At 36.9% G+C, this 19,876-nt stretch overlaps 1 protein-coding gene across 7 annotated transcripts; it reads right to left on the minus strand.

Moving 5' to 3' along the window:
* Positions 1-4,591: 4,591 nt before the first annotated feature.
* On the minus strand, positions 4,592-19,475 carry LOC126707347 (5-oxoprolinase 1). 7 transcript variants are annotated; one of them, XR_007648912.1, is made up of 7 exons: positions 18,787-19,472; positions 14,469-18,340; positions 13,183-13,245; positions 12,949-12,994; positions 11,307-11,554; positions 8,371-8,486; positions 4,592-5,443 (listed from the first exon to the last, which is right to left on the minus strand). XR_007648912.1 is itself a non-coding variant. In XM_050406954.1 (2 exons), the coding sequence occupies exon 2, from the start codon at positions 18,336-18,338 to the stop codon at positions 14,532-14,534; it is 3,807 nt and encodes a 1,268-aa protein (XP_050262911.1). In that variant the 5' UTR covers positions 18,339-18,340; positions 18,787-19,472; the 3' UTR covers positions 13,908-14,531. The 7 variants fall into 7 exon arrangements, 1 of the variants encoding a protein (XP_050262911.1); XR_007648913.1 differs by lacking the exon at positions 4,592-5,443 and adding an exon at positions 6,250-6,413 and having other exon boundaries at positions 15,074-18,340; positions 18,787-19,475; XR_007648911.1 differs by lacking the exon at positions 4,592-5,443 and adding an exon at positions 6,250-6,413 and having other exon boundaries at positions 8,371-8,478.
* Positions 19,476-19,876: the final 401 nt, after the last annotated feature.

Here is a 19,876-nt window from a genome sequence, read left to right on the forward strand (position 1 = left end):
AAAAAAAAAAGCAATCCACAGAAATCCCTATGCCTTTTCTTTCTTGAGCCAAACTGAAAATACATAAATTGCATCCACTCATCTTCTGATTCCAAAGATAGTGTTTGTGATATTATTTTAAACCACATGGATTCTTTTCAGTAAATCACTACAACAAATCTTCAAGGAAATTCTTGTAGTGCCAAAGGTTTTGGTTCATGCAAACATGTTGTTTGTAGGGAGATACTGTAAAAGGATTGCAATGAATCTAGGACTATTTTGGTAGGAAGGTAAGCAAGCTAGGTATTTACATATGCTATATAGAGAGTCTAGAACTACAAAGGTTTTGTGAGTATAGACTATTGTATATGTTCATTTATATTGGATTTTCTAACAAGATTGGACTCCTAAAGTGCATTTCCTATTGAAAAGGGTTTTTTTTTAGTGGTTTTCCACTTTATAATCAAATCTTTGTGTTGAATGTTTACGATTTTATTATTATTGCTTTTGTTATTTGGTATTATTTGTGTGGCTGATATATATTACTTGAGATATTTATATGAATTTCATAATAAACTTGTGCCCTATGTCCATTAATTCTGCAACATAAATTGTTTAAGGGTCTAAACACTATGTTTGGCCAGAAAAAAAGGGGGAGGGAAGACAAAAGAAAGATAAGAGAAGTGATTGGAACATATTTTCAATAAGAATCTTTTTTTTTTGTTCCTTGAGTAATAAATTTTTTGTTTTAGATTCATAAAATAAATTAAAATACGATAAAAAGTAAATTCTTAAAAACCAAAAATGAAAAAAGAACGATGAATTGGGTTAAAAACTATTTTAAAACTATCTAGTTACAAAAACTCCACGTTAGGAGAGTATAAATTAGAAGAAGTCGAGTGTTAATGTAATGTTAAGTTAAAACCAAAATTTAGTGTATTTGGTTTTCAAGGGAGGAAAAAAAAAAAGGAAATTATGATGTGTGCCCCATGTACAACTCCCTCATCAATCTCTTTCATTAATTTCCTTTTAATTTGGAAGGAAAGAAAAATGATTGGTCTAAGGGAAAACCATTCTCCCATCAATTTCTCTCCAACCAAACAAAGCATTTGTCTTCACCTCCCTCCTTTTTCCTTCCCCTACTTTCCTTTCCATCCAATTTCCCTTCAAATAAACACAATATAGAAATTTCACTTTCAGTTGCTTAAGCTAGAATCCAACATTGGTTAACTAAAGCCTCATTCTTTAAACCCATTAATAATTTTTTATTCAAGTAAATATGGAACACCGCGAAATGTTACTTACAATCTCAAGAACGAGCTTCAATAATGTTAGGTTCTAAGGAATTAGGAACTAATGTATTAGAACTTCATTTTGTAATGTTGGCAAACCATAATTAAAACATTTTAGTCTTGTTTAGACTTGCTCAAAATATGTGTTTTTATGTAAAGTTGGTATTGAGTTACTGCAGGAATTACTGTGTAAATCTGCCTGGCTCGATCGATCAAGAATTAGACTCGATCGATCGAAAGTTGTGCAGACCGTAGGTTTTATGTTTTGCCTTAAGTATAAAAAAGAAAACCCTAGCCACATTTTAAAGTGGCTCTTTATGCTGTGTGTGCGAATCTATTGTGAGATCTATAGGTGTTTGCCTTCGCATATACTTAGGGTTTCCAATCTCAAGATTGATGTCAAGAGTTTGGTGATTGATTCAGTTGTTGATTCAAGAGCTTAAAGATACACAAGCGGGAGTGCTTGTACTTGCTAGGAATCCAAGAAAGAAGAAGTCTGTGGACTCAAAGCTGTCACGTGGTTGTGGTACTAAGTTTCCTACTCGAGGTAGCAATAGGATGTTAATGATCTAAGTCGCTATTGTGTAAACTTTAATTCTTTCATAGTGGATTCGTTTTACCTTGAGGATAGTTAGGTTAAATCCTCCCCAGGTTTTTTACTGATTTGGTTTTCCTAGGTTATCATATTGTTGTGTTCTTTATTTTTCACACTTTACAATGATATGATATATTTGTGTTAACCTAGATTTGATAACTTGACTAAGTAATCACTTGGCTAATTAACTAGATTAATTAGGTTGTGTTTTAAGGAGTCTAAAAACAAACAAATAAAATTTTCAACAATCATCAAAACCGTAGTTTCCTTAAAATTAACCGAAATTGTGAGCACAATGAAGCCATGAATAAAACAAAAAATAACAAGACACGCTTCAATAGTTTCAATATTAAAACTACAGAAAGAAACTTAATAAGGTCATGACACAAGGCCTAGAGAAACAAAAGATTCAATATCAGAATCCCTTTCCATGACAAGTTTTGATAACAGCATTGCCCCAGTCTTGGGATCCAGTCTCATGCGAACCATTCTTCATCCCAAAGACATCATTGAACACAAAAGATGAGTCATCCTTGAAAGTGAAACGACCATGCATCCTGTTACATGCAACTCTAGATAACTGTGGTAGTGCCATGAACTAGGAATATAACATTAAAGTTATTTAAGAATGCCTTGTGGTTGACTTTGGTGGGGAGTGGAAGTGGGAAATAGGTGATCCAACAGGAGGGATAATAGATGGCAATGGAGGTAACTTGGGCAATACGGGCTTAGTCAAAGGTGGTAACTCTAAGTGAGGCAATGGAGGCAATATGAGCTTTGGAAATGTTGGGTGAGGTGGTGCCACTGGTGATATTGTGGGTGTCAATGAAGTCGAAGTACTAGGCGGTACTTGTGGTGGCGATGTGGGTGTAGTTGAACTTGGGGCTGGAGCCAATTGTGATGTTGGAGGTGATGACAAGGCTTTTTTAGGCTTAGGCTTTTCTGGTGATGTGGGTGGAGTTGAACTTGGGGCTGGTGCCAATTGTGATGGTGGAGGTGATGACAAAGCTTTTTTAGGCTTAGGCAATTCCGGTGATGTGGGTGTATTTGAACTTGGAGCTGGTGGCAATTGTGATGGAGGTGATGACAAAGCCTTTTTGGGCTCTCGAGATTCTGGTGATGCGTGTGGTGGTGATGTAAGGATTGAAGGCAATGGAGGCAAAGGGGGCAATTTAGGCTTAGGCACAGGAGGCACGACCTGCAAGGTTGGTGCTTTAGATGAAGCCTTGGCAGTGTCCAAAAGATGACGAGCTCCTAGGGCCACATTGATGCTTGAAAACAACAAAGCAATGAAGAAAGCTAACATCAAACAATGAAAGTGAGCCATCATGAAGTGAAGATATGGCTTTACAATATCAGGCTGAAGCATTGTTTGAGCATAAATAAGCAACAAAAAGCAAGGGACTTTAGTAGGGAAATAAAGGCCTATTGAAGGGGATTTAATGTTATCCTTTTCTTGCATTCACTCATCTGGGACCTCGCCAATATGTTTGGTGAGATAGTCAGCATGGTTCAGATTCTGGAATGCACCAAATGCAAGCTATTGAATGAAGTGGTTTATCTGCATATGTCCTATATTTTAGTAGTGTCAAATGTTGTTGTAAATCAAAGAGTGTAATTGAACATCTCTTCGAGGAATGAATGGATCATTAGGCAAAAGAGGAAACACAAAATACACAGCTCAAGCCAAGTTCTTTTAGTTCTGCCAAGTGCAGAAATTGTACTCAAAATGGAAAAAATCCCGTGTCCAAGAAAAACCTATATTTTTTGTCTACAAGTTGCAGCCATAGAACAAGAACTAATTAAACAACTACTTTTTGTTGCCCATCAAGACGTTTCCAGCCGTAAAATTACTCAATATTATACTATCATTTATTAATTTACAGAACTACCAAGAAGGGTGGTTTCAATTAGCACTTTTGTCATCCACTCTTCCGGCTTTTATGTGTTTTAGAAAATTTATAATGAGAATTTTGTTGTAGTTTTTGTTTAGCCCCCCCGCCCCTTATCTTATAAATCCTCAAAAAACAAAAACTTAAAGTTGAACATGAAATTTTCCTTTTCGAAAAAGAGAAATATCACTAGCCTAAAAAATCATTGGTGGATTATTGATTTATTTGTAGAACCTATTGTAGATTTAACCATGAATAATTGAATATCATAGGCTTATTTGAAAAAGGTTTTCTGTCATTAAATTTAAAAAAAACCGACTTTAGTTTGTGGGTAAATGCTTGTCCGTTTAGCGGGGTCAGCTCAATAAAATTTTTAAGCATAAGGCAATTTAAGTTTTCATATTTAAATATCACTTAAATAATTGAGAAACAAACACATGCACATACAAGAGAGAGGGAAAGAGATTCTAATACAAAGACACACCACAACACCACCCAAAAGTCGTGGTAACTTTTAACGGAGGGTGTAGCAAATTATACTACATACAACACATTCTTTTAAATAATGTGGAACAATTACCCATTCTCAAAAAAAGAAAAATATCACTTGAATAATAAAAACAGTTAGTTAATGTTCTATATTATTATTTTTGTATAAAATAAATTATTTTTACTTTTTAATATGACTAATTCACCTAATTGTAAATGGATTGGATTCTTATTAATCCATATTTTTTGGGGCCTTGTTAGAAGTAGAAGAAAAATGCACAATTCACAAATTTTTTGTTAAAAAAAAAAAAAAAAAATCACTTATTACCCTACATTAGGAGGCATTTTTCTACTCTAGTAGGAGGCTCTAAGCCTAGGCCCACGACCAAACTTGCTATTTAGTTTCTTGAAGAATATAACTCAATATATATTGTGATTTTGACCAAGAGTTGTTGCTGACATTAGAGCAAGTGTTCTCAAGTGTTGTGATGTGAGTTTGTTAAAATGCTTTAAACCATCACTTTGGTGAACCCCTCACTAGCATTCTCCTTTCCACCATCTGCATGATCAGAATTATCCACTTCTAAGCAGGATTCTAACCTCAAAAGTTGCGGATGATATTGTCTTAATGAGAATGGAGGGGAGGAGTTTCTTGAGCCAAAGGGCTCCAGCAAATCAGGATAACTGCGAAGAAAACTGTAATGATCATTCTCATCTGGTTCTGTTTGGGGCTCTGATCCAGGATTTTGTCGCCCTGTCTAGAGTTCTGCTTCACTAACAACTGAAGCATCCAAGTCAGGTCCAGAAATTTCACAACTGTCAACAGAATTGTCACTCGCTACAGGAGAATTGTCCCAAAGAATTCCCTTTTCCCAGTGTTGCTGATCAAGAGGATAAAATCCAGGACATTGTGGTGCCTGCAATCTAACAGAAAAATTTCCTATTACCCCATTTTTTCATTGGTTCTGCACTGAGACAGGAGTCCTTTCTTTGCCCATCATCTTCTGAAGGCAATGAGGTAGCCTCTTGCAGATCACCAAATGCTGTGACCTCTGGTTTGTCATCATCAAAAACTGAGCCTTCAAGTTCAAGTGAATGTGCCTGTTTCATAAATGAAAAACCTTGACCAGCATCCTTTAAAAATTCCTCCTCATCCTCTTCAACAATATCAGACATGTCCATAGATTTATATCCATCTGAAAGAATGAAACAGAGAGGGAATAGAAAATCAAACTAGAACCAGGCTAGCAAATAAAAGAACAGTTTTTTTTTTACAGTCAAAATTTCAACTCTGACAAAGTAGTGAGGTTGACCTACTCAATTTTTTTATGAAGAGCAGTGATACAAATTTGCAAAAATGAACGAGCTCCAAATATAATTCCTATCATGCTATTTCTAGAAAAATCAATGGATTATGCTGGTTTGAAACACTAAGTGTGGATGAATAAATCAGATCAACAATTAGCAGAAGTGTTGAATAATAGTTGTAGAATGGTATTGCATGTGTAAGAAAAGTGGAGAATATATGAATCACTTGCTTCTTAGTTGTGATGTTGCTAGAGACTTGTGGGCTATGATTTTGTGTCTTTTCAGAGTTCAATAGGTCATGCCTAGAAGAGTGGTTGATTTGTTGGCTTGTTGGAAGGGACAATTTAGACAACATCCTAATGTACATATTTGGATTGCAATTCCTCTGTCTCATGAGGTGAATTTGGAGGGAAACACCACCTGAAGTTTCAAAGGGTGTGAGAATTTGGTTTTGGAAATGAAGCTTTCGCTCTTGAGATCCTTATATGATGGAATAGCTTCCACCACATATTATTCTTTTTCTATTTTATTTGAGCTTATTGATCTTTCTAGTTTTAATTGTTACATTTGTTTATCTCTTGTGTACATCTCGTATAAATGGGTTGTGCCTCTTCTGTGCTTTTTCAATAATTATTTCCTTATTTTTAAAAAACTGGAGGAAGATATCATATTATACATCCAAATACCTTTGGGAATGGAGAACCTACAGTCTCTCTTCTCCCCCTTCTTCAAGGGCTCGTGAATACCAAAAATTTCAGAGAATCGTAAGATTACCATCCCATCCTCAATACACAAAACAGGCAGTGGTGTAGAGCCTTTCCCATCCAATGACTCTTCCTGACTTTAAGGTTCTTGCTGCTGGAACTCATGAATTTTAAAAAATAAAAATAAAAAGCAAACATCAACATATTTATTAAAGAGTAAAATAGAATATACTGACCAGCAATGTAGACACAATTCAGAGAGTAGTGCAAATTATATGTTTCTTTTTTCTTTGGTTGCCATTGAAAGCATATGGTGATTAGGATAATAATTAATACACTGAAATGATGATCATAACTAAGTCTATAATATTACATACACACAACATGACAAATAGTTTTAGCTTAAATGGCACTTCCCCTATATGAATGAGACAGAAGGTCAGGTCAAGAATTCAAGACCCAGTAATTGTATGTGTAACTTACCAATCAAAAATTACATGTACTAAAGTAGCATATATAATGCCAAAGTACATCCAAAAAAATTTAGAGAAAAAAGAGAGTAAAAGAGCATAAAATTCATTGCATTGTGTCTTTTTAATGAGGTCGGTATGTCAAACTGAGTTCGTTTTTGGCATGATTGTTGGTGTGGTGACCAACCCTTGAAAAGAGGCTTTCCTGCTTTTGTATGAGAACTCTACAGATCAGGAAGCTTCTATGGAGGCCTTGATGGTCAGGTAGGTCGAGGGGGAGAGGTGAAGTTGGGATGTGTAGTTCTCTCGGGATTTCAATGATTTGGAGGTGGATTTGGTGGCTGCCTTTCTTCATCTTCTAGACTCTCATATTCCTTTGACTACGGGTGGAGATTGGGTGCGATGGAGGTTCGAGAAAAATGGGGAGTTTGCATGTGCCGGTGTAGTGGGGGTGGATCACCTTCTAATACACTATAAGGAAGCTTATCAATTGTGGTGTCTTGTATTTAGATCTTTTGGTATTTCTTGAGTCTTACTAGAGTGTGAAAGATCTTTTATTTGGTTGGAGGAATTGGCTGGGAAAACACTTGATGAATATTTGGAATTTGGTTTCGTATGCTTAATGTGGATTATTTGATGAGAGAAAAATAAGCGTATCGTATGTTTGAGGATATGGAGAGTACAAGGGACCAGCTTCCAGCTTATTTTGTTGGCACTTTGTTTGACTAGTCTTGTGCTTTGGGGATCATGAATGGAGATTCCATTCCAATGTTTATTGAGTCTCTATCTTTTTGTACATAATTGTTTGTATTTTTTGTAATTCAGGCTACTTTGTGCCTTTCTTTGCATGAAGTATTCTCTTTTCTATAACATATCCATACTGGTGCTTCAAAACTCAGGCCTTATAATCCTTGTTTTCAAATATCCCAATCCATACTTGGCCCTACATTAAATTCATTAAAGAAAAATAAAATTACCCGAAGCATGGAAAGATTTATTTAAACAGTACACCAATTGCCTCTCAAAAGACATGGGCGAGCACAAATACAAAGAAAAAACCATTTATTATTCTTTGGCTCAGCCATGAAGTATATACCTAGAATCAACTTCATAAATGTCACACAAAGTAAACTCATGAGTACCTCAACCATTCTATTCACTCAATCTCATTGATGCTGATTCCATTTTGCAATGTATATTGGGGAATGCCCAGTGACTTTCATTATTTTAGTTAATATTTACAAACTATTTACTTACTGGAAAGAAAATAAAATATTAAAAGGAAAAACTTTACCTCCATGGGAAAACTCCTCTAACTCACTACCATGGCGATTGATAAAACCATCAGTGACTTGTATAAATTATACATGTGGATGGTTCTATGAGTTGCCACCTAAAGGATTGGAGGAGGTTTTTCCAAACCAATTTGGAGGAAAACTTTTTCCAAATTAAAATGTGTGGTACACCACTTTCAATCATGCCACTCTAAAACTTAAAACAGCTTTCAGCTTCATAATACCCATCAAAATTTTTCTTCCTAAAAATAAACATCTTAGAGGTAAAAGCAAAAGTACTCTGGAACAGAAAATACACAACAAAAAACAAATAACAACAAAAAAGGTAAAAAGATCACAAACTGACCTGGAATTCTTCTATATCGACAGCCAACTTTTCAGCTTCTAGGGAGGCATGTTGTAAATCATCATCAAAAGATTTCTCACTTTCAGAAACCACACCAAGAATTTCACCCTGGTCACCTGAAATAAGCTCACTTAAATAAGTCGAACATCAAAACAAAAAGCTAGGAAAGTAAAAGTTTTTAAAGTGAGAAACTACTAAATATTTGACAGCCACCATAATGATGGTAGTAGACATAATGATCTCAACCAAACCAATGATTCCAATTGGACCTACACATCCCTTTTAACTAAATGACCTCTACTGAGCCCACTAATTGGACAAGTTTTTTGTCATACATACAAGACTTTAGAGCATTATGCTTTGTGTTGAGAAACTCAAATACAAGAGAAAATGCATAGCTGTAATACAATTTATGAAACAAGATGTTATGAATTGCAAATTATTTTATCTTAGACTAAGCTTCAATTCAAGCCCTCCAACTTTAGATTTGCGGACAATTAGGCCCCTAGAGCTCCGATTTTAGCAATCCCAACCCTGAAGTTTCAGTTTGGTGCCAATTTGGTCCCTCCATCCATATCTTTTAATATGGGAGCTGTTAGATATCATATGAGTTTCATGTTACCATTGCCAAGAGTCTTGTAGCTCAACTGGTTGGCACCTCCTAGTGTTTCTAAAAAAACATCTAGGGTTTAAATCCCCCTACCCCCAACTATTGAATTATTAAAAATAAATAAATAAAAAATAAAAAAGGTTTCATGTGACCATTAAATGACATCATCTTGGGAGAAACATTCAAGAAAAAAAAAAATAGAAGGAAATTAAATACAACCACCACTGAGGACTAGCAACTAGGATTGTTAAGATTCTGACCAGAACCAACAAAACCAGCCCAAGCCAAGCCAAACTGACTGACTCTAGATGCTTCCGATGGTAAAAAATTTGGATTTCAGTTTCTTTTTTTTATTTTCTTTTACAATTACTGATGTAGGCTGATGCGGTCATCGGTTTCAATTTTAATGTAACGACAAAACCACACTAAACCATATATACGATCAATTATATATATATAAGCATATATTTTATTAAATACATTTTTTAAAAAATTGTACTAGTACAAAACACCACCCCACACTAACCCCCAAGATTTTTCCTCACCCCCTTCATCTCTTTTCCTCAACAACTCAGATCTTGCCTGCCTTGGTCACCACCTTCGCCTTCCTCAAACTCCAGTCAACACCTACTCAGCCCAGACCACTGCACTCAAACTCAAAGAGAGCAAAGCTTTTAAAGTCCAAATCAAACACAGCAAAGCCAATCGATCAAAGCAAGAACATAAAAGAAGAAAATGGGTTGTGTTATTCAAGAACAGAGAAGGAAGACTGGAAGAGCTTGTGAATGGATTGAAGAGCTCCTTAGCCCAACCCATCCCTCCCTGCTCTAGATCAATGGTCAACATTTTTCTTTTCTTGAATATAAGATTCTAAATGCTGTGATTATTTATTTTCTGTGGGGATAACTCTTTTGATTTGTTGTAGGTAAACTTGTTGGAACCGTGTTGTTTTCTCTTGCAACACCGACCAAACTGATCACATTGTACCGAAAAACTGAGACCAATGCAGTCTGGCTTCCTCCCTCCTAGCAGTGTGGTTGGTACAGTTCAAAATGGCCTCCAAAGGCCAACCACACCAGCAAGCAGAATTGAGAAATTGAAAAGAAATTTCCTTTGGGGTGACATGGGGGATGAGCTTAAGCATCATTTGGGGGGTGGAATACAGTGTGTACTCCTATTGCTAATGGCAGATTGGATGCTAGAAGGTTAGTAACCTTTAACCAGGCCTTCCTGGGTAAATGGAAATGGTGTTCTGAAACAGAGGCATTGCGGTTGTGGAGGCATATAGTAGCTGTGAAATATGGAGAGGGGCGGGGAGGTTTGTGCGTGAAGAATGTTAATGGAACTCATGATTGTAGCTAATGGAAAGGTATTAGCTTAGGGTGGGACAAGTTCCTGCAATATATACGCATGGAGCCAAAATTGTACTTTTGATCCATCTCCAATTTCAAACAAGATAAACTGAGACAAAGAGGGCCACCCCCGTCTAATATTTTTCCACAAACTAACTCCATACAGACCAGAGATTGCTAGAACACCAACCACCCCATTCACATCCATACTTTATCACTTGACGCCACAAGGCATCCCTTTCTTGCCCAAATCTCCACAACCACTTCCCTAATAAAGCTATATTAAAAAGTCTCAAATTCCTAATCCCCAAGACACCTGAAGAAAGTGGAGCACAAACAATAGCCCATTTAACAAGATGAAATTTGGGTTCTTTGTGTTCACTTTCATGAACCTTTTGTAATTCTTTAGATTTCTTTGTGTTCACTTTCATGTAACTTTTGTAATCATTTAGACTTCTTCGTTTTGACTTTCATGTACATGAAGTAGTCTTGTTCAATAAAATATGCATTTACTTATTAAAAAAAATAACAATAACTGTAGGTTTAATCTTGAGACAAAATTATAGATCCAAACTTACAAATCATACGCAAGTGATTCAATAGTATAAATTGATTGACAATAATAGGCCATTGCATACAAGAGTGATTTATTTGCATGGAAAAATTAATCACAATTACAATCATAATATATATACACACACACATATATATATATGACACAAGACCAAAAGAAAGATAAATTTTTTACAGCATGCCAATTTAACCCTAACTATATTAGATTGCCGATTTGCAATAGAAGATAACGTCATATAAGGTTACTATTGAAGATTCAAAAGATGATACCAAGTAAAGTTATTCCCTCTACATAGCAGTGTGAATGTCTGTGTGTGAGTGTGAATGTGAATGTGTATATGAATGCATCTATAAAGTGAATGAAGAGGAAATTGGGCAGTAAAAGATAATAGATACCACACCTGTTAAAGAGGTAGTTTGAACTTCCAAATTGTTATCCACCACCTCGTGTTCTTGTTCAAGTTCCTCATCATAATTTTCATCATCAAACACTGATGTAGGCTTCAACGAAGCAAGAGAAACATCAGTAGAGAAGTACTCCTTTTTGGGTAACAATGGTCCTCCTCACTAGTAGCTTGAATCTCTGGACCCTCATACTGCTCATCAAAATCTTCATAATCAACTGCATCTCCAGCCTTCTCATCATAATCTGACAGCAGAAGAAATCCAAAAAAAAAAAAAAAATCAAAAGATTGAAACGAGTTAGAGGCCAAATCTACAACAGCCACCCCTACTGCAACACCTTTATAGCTGCCTATGGTTAAAAACACTAATCCGACATTAATGATATGATCTCAAGCTCAAAATCACATTTGCCACCACAGTATGAATGACTGGCAGATTCAAATCCCATATATGATATAGCACACTTCTTTCTATTTCTTATCTTTTTGATAGAGAGAGGGAGAGAGGAGAAGATAAAAGCAAAATGTAAATCTAAGGTACTGCATTATCTACAAGGAAAGCCACTATGCCAAGACAAACTACAGCTTGAAGTGCAAACCAGCACAAGGGAGGCTCCTGCACCAGTTCAGATTCTAGATGAAGTAAATTTACTGATTAGTTTCTAATTTGTCATTTACAATACCAAGTTCTTCAAACCTCAATAGTAGAAAACATTAGAAAAGCTGAATCTGGAAGAAGAAAATGACTTTAAGAGATAGAGAGCGATTAGGACTAACGTCCAAGGTCACTCCAATAGTGATACCATGGCACCTACATCTTTATTTCTGTAATTGGTGGGATTTCATCACAGACAGACATTAAATGGTTTAAAACCTTTGGGACTACAGGTTTTGGGACTTTCATAATGAACTTCACTAGGTATCTCCTATGTTCACCCTTATATTATTTTACCACAATTAAATTGCCCTAATAATGATTTTATTTTATCAAAATAAAATGCCTACACATTATTCATTCCTAAGTGCATATAAAGCACAATGGCTCTTGAAAGAAACCCCCATCAAACTCTTTACACTTTCGAGGGAACCCAACTCTTAAGTCAACTTTTGAACTGTGTGGCTCCAGATCTTATGGTATGTAATAAATTTTATTGAAAAAAAAATAATGCTCTTGCGTTTGCTTTTCACTCCCAACACAAGCATAAATACATTCTTTGCTGTAAAATTCTATCTTTTCAAGAGAAAATTTACAAAGGAACACAAATTATAATACAAAGATGATCTAGTTAATTGAGCTCTAAAATTCCAAAAGTAATCCATAGAGAATGTGCTCATATGGAATCTTTAAAACCCACATCCACCTTGTTGAAATTAGCCAGTAAAACATACAGAAGCCCAGAAACCACACTACTGCTGTAATAAATCACAACTATTAGAAAAATCCAACCAGATAAATGCCATATGCATTCACCAAAACTCAAAGAATTTCAACATACAAGTACTTGACCCACAACAGAATAATCATCAAATGTCACTTAAAATAAATTAAAAGTTTGAATTTTACTTGGTTGAAGAAAAAGAAATACTAACAGAACATCAAAAACAGCATAAAAAAGTTTTCCCAGGCATACAACATCACCTTGTTCAGTAGTATCAGCAGGTGTCCGTGGTGATCTTTCTGACAGCTGAAAATAAATTAAATAAATAAAACAATGATCAGTGGCAGAAATAAGGAAAAGAAGAAACTACAATTATACTTCCCCCAAATAATAAAGATGCAAAAGTGATAACCATAGGACACAAATAACCTAAATAAGAACCCACATTGCTATTTTTCCCTACAACCAAAAACACAGGATTGAGATTTCCATACATCTATATCTGTCAGAGAGGGACCCAGCTTATCAGCCAGTGCAGCAAGATGCTCCTTTGCATCCTGAAAAGCATAATGGTATAATTACCATCAATGTCACAATAATATCGCAGAAAGATAATTATCCTAGTCAAATCAACCTGCAAAACATGATTAAAAAAAAAAAAAAACCTCATTCCACACAGTAAAAGTAAAGGTTTTCGAGAAAGTGAAAAAGTAAACCAGTTGTGTGTAGACATTACTTGAAAGCTAGAATAGTATGTTCGTGAACTCAGCAATGGTCAATACCTTTTTATTTGGGATAAGTAGCAAAATTCATCACAAGAAAAGGAGAAAAAGAGGCATAACCTAGTACACAGGGAGTATACAATGGAAAGTCTAAACAAAGAAATAAAAGGAGGACATACCGCTCCTTATCCTCGTCGGTCCTCGGACTCTCCACATATATATTACATATTTTATATTACATGGAAGACATGTTAAAAGCTTTTTGAGATGTGTTGAAAATTCCTAAGTTACAATGTATTGAATTGTGACAGGTTTTATATTCCACTTTTTTGTAAACTAAATTGTTATGAGTTAAAATGGGTTTTATATTGAATCTTAACTGGTGCAAATAAGTAGAAAAAATAAGGACATCATTCTTGTCCTCAACATATAATTTTTATTTCTAGAACACATAACCAACTTATAATTATACATAATAACAGGGAGCTTACACAACATTAGCAACAAAAAAGATATAATTCTTTCATTAATTTTTTTTAGCAACATAATTTTTCATTGCTAATGCATGGAAGCAATATAAATTCAAACATACAAGGAGGTCACACAAGATTTGTAATAGACATGGATCCAGAAGTATATCACACGGAAATCACTATTGACCCTGCCTTTAATAGTATCGAGATTCTCATTCAAAGGGTTGTCCTTAATTGCATTCTTTTTCTTGGAAGTTCAGATTCATTCCATGAACATACAACAAAGGCAGGGTTCATTTTAACACCCTGCTCAACCACTCAAAAAATCTTTATTGTTTTGTCTTAATCTAAGAAGTGATCATGCTTGTAGTCTCTCCCTTGTTTGGTCTTGTCTCCTTTGAATCTTGTTCATTAGATTGGCTGGTGAGTTGTAGCAAAGTATAGAAGCCTATTTATTTATCTTAAAAACTAGAAACCCATTTATTTATCTTGCAAGTCTAGAAGCCTATTTACTTTTAAGACGCAAGTAAATTTCTATTTCATAATAGAATCCTTTGATTTTCAGTAATGAATAGATCAAAATACCATTTGCAGCAAATCCAGTACAAAAGTTGAACTCAACCAGAAGCAATTTGCTTCAGAGAAGAATCAAAGAGGAGAACCCCATCCCCCACCACCAGGAGTTAAAATTTGAAGAATTTCCCCTGCCTGCACCTCAACTGTATTTTTACCCCCAAGATAAACTCTCCGATTATCTTTTGTGACAAGGAAGTTAGCCCCACGAGCCCCATCTTTGCCACCTTTTAGGCCTCTTGGTGCATGAACACGCCTCTCCGATAGAATGCTCACCACAACAGGGCGCTTGAACTCTATCTCCCTGACAAGACCATCACCTCCTCTATGAAGTCCGGTTCCCCCGCTGTTCTCCCTAAGCCCAAATTTATGCAAAAGAACCGGATATCTCTGCTCAAAAATCTCCGGATCAGTCATTCTCGTGTTGGTCATGTGGCATTGGACTCCACTGGTTCCATGCCAGGTTGGACCAGCCCCACTCCCACCTCCAATTGTTTCATAATAACCAAAAGAATCATCCCCAAATGTGAGGTTATTCATACAACCCTGTGAACATGCACAAGCTTGAAATGCAGTTAGTACAACATCAGTTATTCTCTGTGATGTCAGAACGTTACCTCCCACCACCGCAGCTTTATCACTTGGAGAGAGGAATGACCCTGCTGGAATATGGATCTTAACAGGAGCCAAACAACCTTGATTGAGAGGAATATCGACATCCACCAAACAGCGAAGGCAGTAAATGACTGCTGCAGCTGTTACTGCTTCTGGTGCATTCCAATTCCCATAAACTTCAGGACTAGTCCCGTTAAAGTCAAAAATTGCTTCACCTTTATCAGAATCAATTGTCAGTTTCAAATGAATAATGGACCCGTCATCCATGTAATCCTCTTCCTCAATGGTTACTGAATTTCCATCTCCAAGCTCAGATGACTGAGATGAAACTGTAGTAGCAACTGACTTAAGCATTTCTCTCACTGCTTCTTCTGCATTTAACTGCACATACGTCATGTAAGCCTGAACAGTGTCCAAACCATACTGCTCAATAAGCTCTTTTATGAGGGAAATTCCTCTCTGATTTGCAGCTACTTGTGCTCGAAGATCTGATAGATTATCTTGAATCCTGCGTGTTCCAGGGATCTTATGCTCCACTTCACCAGAGCTGGGGAATTGGAGAAGTTTCATGATTCCTTCTTCCTGAAAAATCCCCTTTTCCACGAGCTTAAATGCTTTTATGGCAGCCCCTTCTTCCCATATGGACTTTGAAAAAGGTGGCATGCTTCCAGGAGTTATTCCACCAATCTCTGCATGATGCCCTCGGCTTGCCACAAAAAATACTAGCCTCCCCTTATCAAAAACAGGTGTAACAACAGTTATATCAGGAAGATGGCTACCACCAGCACAAGGATGATTGGCAACCAAAACATCACCTTCATTCAAATTATCACCCCAGTAGTTGAACTGCCACCGAACTGTGCTAGACATGGCTCCTAGGTGAACAGGAACGTGAGGGGCATTTGCAACTAGTCCCCCATCAGGACCAAAGAGAGCACAAGAGAAATCCAGCCGTTCCTTGATATTTGTTGATATAGAAGTCCTCTGTAGGGTCCTTCCCATCTGTTCAGCAATTCCCATAAACCTGTGATTAAAGATTGAAAGCTGCACAACATCTGCAACTTTTTCTGCTACTTTCATGGTGTTTATAGTAGACTCAACTTCAATTTTAATGTTGCCATATTTGGTTATAATAGCTCTACAGTTGGGCTCCACTATCACAGTACTATTCCCATTCATGATGATTGAAGGACCTGGTAAGACATGCCCATACCCCAAATTCTCAAGCTTGAACAGAGGTGTATCTTGCCACCCATTCCCAAAGTAAACCTTGTAGTTGTCTTCAACTTTAGGAGTACCAGAAACAAGTTCAAGGACCTGAGGCTTCAATATATTTGTGACTCCTATACCACGAACTCTTACATCACATATTAAGATGTTCCTGTTTTGTAGTTTAAATCCATACTCTTGCTGAAAGAGATTCACAAATTCCACTGCATAGTCACAAGCTGATCCATCTTCAGTTGTTTGCCTCTTAACCATGATGGCAGTGTCTGTACCTTCATATCTTAAATTTAAATATGTTTCTGCAGTAATGTTTTCCTCTCTAAAACCTTGCTCTTGCAACTTCTGTATTACTTGCTTCAGCAAAATAGTTTCTCTGTGAAAGGCCTCGAGGACAGATTCGGGACCATAAACAGCAGAATATGGCTCCTGTGCCTCTTCAATAACATCGGCTAATCCCATCCCATAAGCACTTAAGATCCCACAGAACCTGTGAACAAGTACTTCTTTCATACCCAAAGACCTAGCAATGGAGCACGCATGCTGAGGTCCAGCACCTCCAAAGCAAGCAAGAGCATGGTTCCTTGTTTCATGGCCCTTCATCTCAGTTAACTGCCGTATTGGACGACACATTGTCTCATTAGCAACATTCACAAATCCCAGAGCAATCTCCTCCACTGTCATGTCCTTGGCAGATGGATCCTGACTCTTTCTGTAGGAGTTTATTTCCCTTGCAAGCTTCTCAAATTCTTCTCTAGTTGCCTTGATATCTAGAGGCTGATCTTCCTTAGGGCCAAAGATGGATGGGAAATAATCAGGAATAACAAATCCTAGAATCAGGTTTGCATCTGTTACTGCCAATTCCCCACCTTTCCGGTAACACACAGGACCAGGGTGTGCACCCACTGATTCTGGTCCAACTCGGAAAGCTCCAAATTGGAATTTCAACTTTGATCCACCACCGGCAGCAACAGTGTTGATGTCAAGCTGAGGTGCTTGAATTATAGAACCAGCAATTTGAGTTTCGAGAACTTGTTCATAACTTCCAGCATAACGGCTCACATCAGTAGATGTACCACCCATGTCAAACCCAATAAGGGGCTTCTGTGTTTCAAGATTAAAAAGAGTCTGTGAGTAGCCTACAACCCCACCGGCCGGACCAGACAACACTGCCTTGTGCCCTGAAAATCTACTTTCTGGTGCAAGTCCTCCATCTGATTGCATAAACAGAACATTCAACTTCCCCAACCCTTCATCAAATTTGGATATGAATCCTGATAAGTACTCTTTAATAACTGGGGTCAAGTATGCATCAACACTAGCTGTTAGACCCCTCGGAACAGCTCTAACCATGGGAGTCAAAGCTGAAGATAAAGAAACATGTCTGAAACCCAAACTCACAGCTAACCTCTCTACAGCTGTTTCATGCTGTGGATAAGTGTAAGAATGCATCAACACGACAGCCAAACAGCTAATTCCCTTCTCCAACAACCCTTTCAGTAAAGGCTTGAGAGCTTCTTCATTGAGAGGCTTCACAACCCTGACAATCTCGCCTGAAATGCCCTTAATTAATGGTGCAGAAGAACCTTGATTCTCCTCCTTATCATGAACAAGCTCAATTCTCTCATCAACCTCTATAACCTCCTCGTAAAGATTAGATGGTTTTGATACAGTGAGGTCGAATATGCTGGGGCGAGCCTGGTTACCAATTTGGAGCAAATCCCGGAAGCCTCGAGTCACACACAAAGCAATCCTTTCTCCTTTTCTTTCCAAAAGTGCATTTGTCGCCACGGTTGTACCCATCCTAATCCACTCAATCTTATCCGTGGGAATTTTCAAAGTACGTGGGATTTTCTCCCCTGTAAACTCTTCGAGAATCCTCCGAATACCCTCAACTGGAGCATCATCATAGTTTGATGGGTCAACAGACAAAAGTTTCAAAACTTGACCATCAGTCCGACCCGGGATTTCAGCATAAACATCAGTGAAGGTCCCCCCTCTGTCAATGCAAAACCTGAGTTTCTCTTCATTGAAACTCCCCATTCCTACAATTTTAATTTCAAATTTAAAAACATAAAAAAAAAAAATAATTATATCATTCAATATAACTCCACATTGCTAATGAGACAGCATTCTATATCAAAACAATGGATAGAGTGAGAAATCAATCCAATCTCAACAGAAAAAAAAAAACGACTCAGTTTCTGGAAAATCAAAACCTACTGCCCAGAAATATAATAAAAAACCTGAGCCTCAACTTTCACGATCTCTAAAATTAAATGCAAGTCCTTGATCTCTAGCATATGATGAAAACATTGAAAAGAATAATCGAACACACACACACACAAAACTCAGCGTCGCTATTGAAATCAAACCACCATGGATTATGAATTATGAATTTCACACTTGGTTTTCTCTACTCTTGTTGTTTTAGCAGAACAGAAAAAGAGAGATTTTTTAGAGAGTTAGGAAAAGAGAGTGAGGTACTTACTTTGAGGCGTTTGGTAGTTGTGATACGGCGGAATACGTTGGGCCTCAGAGAGAGAGAGATAGAGAGAGAGAGAGAGAGAAATCAGCTCAGCTATCTCTTTTTTTGTATCGAACTTCCAGTTGCAGGTAATGAAATAGTAAAACGACTATAAACTGGACACAGGTTTTCCTTGGATGATTGATGATTCATTCACGCCTCTAAACTCTTACGTCTTACCACTTGTGTTATTTTTTGTCCTGCCTTTTGTGTTTGTGTAAGTGTAACTACTGACGGGACCAGCTCCCCCTCCCGTTTTAATTTAGATGACTGACACGTAGCACACATAATATCCAAGGGTTAAAAAACGTTCACCTCATATTAAGCTTTTTCTCTCACTAGTTTTTTCTCTTCGTTGCCTCTTTCTCTGACCAAGTTCATCATCCTCAACATCTCTTATGAGACTCTAACTTACAATCTCAACACAGCCATTAATCACACACAGCGCCCAACCCATATTCATTCAATCAGTGTCTGCAAATGCGAAAGAAACCAACTCATACCCATCTACCCAGCTGGAGGACCTCCCTGTTTAGTTTTGCACCGCCACCAAACCGAGTCTTGATGCTCTCAGCCATTAATCTCACCACCGTTTCAGTCCAAACTGCCACCGTCCACCAAAGGATGAGGGCGATGTTGCCGATCGGCGAAAGACGCAGATAAGAGAGAGTAAAAAAAAAAAAACCAGGAGAGAGAGAAATCTTAATATGTCATGAACGTTTTTTAACCCTTGGATTTTATGTGTGCTTCGTGTCAATCATCTAAATTGAAACGGGATAAAACGGGAGGGGAGCCTGTCCCACTATTGATTGAGAAAAATAAAAACTGCAAATCTCTATAAAAAAAAAAAAATAAATAAAATTTTCACTTTCATATCGTTCAAATAATATATATATATATATATATATTTTTAAATTAAGATATTTAAGGTTCATATCTTTTGTTACTCTTTATATTATTAATTTTAATTTTAATTATTTTATTTCTTTAAGTTAATATTTGCTGTTGACTCTTAAAAACAAAAGGTTTCATATTTGTTGTTAAAGATGATCCT

Source organism: Quercus robur, chromosome 11, assembly GCF_932294415.1.
Source record: "Quercus robur chromosome 11, dhQueRobu3.1, whole genome shotgun sequence".
Lineage (NCBI taxonomy): Eukaryota > Viridiplantae > Streptophyta > Magnoliopsida > Fagales > Fagaceae > Quercus > Quercus robur.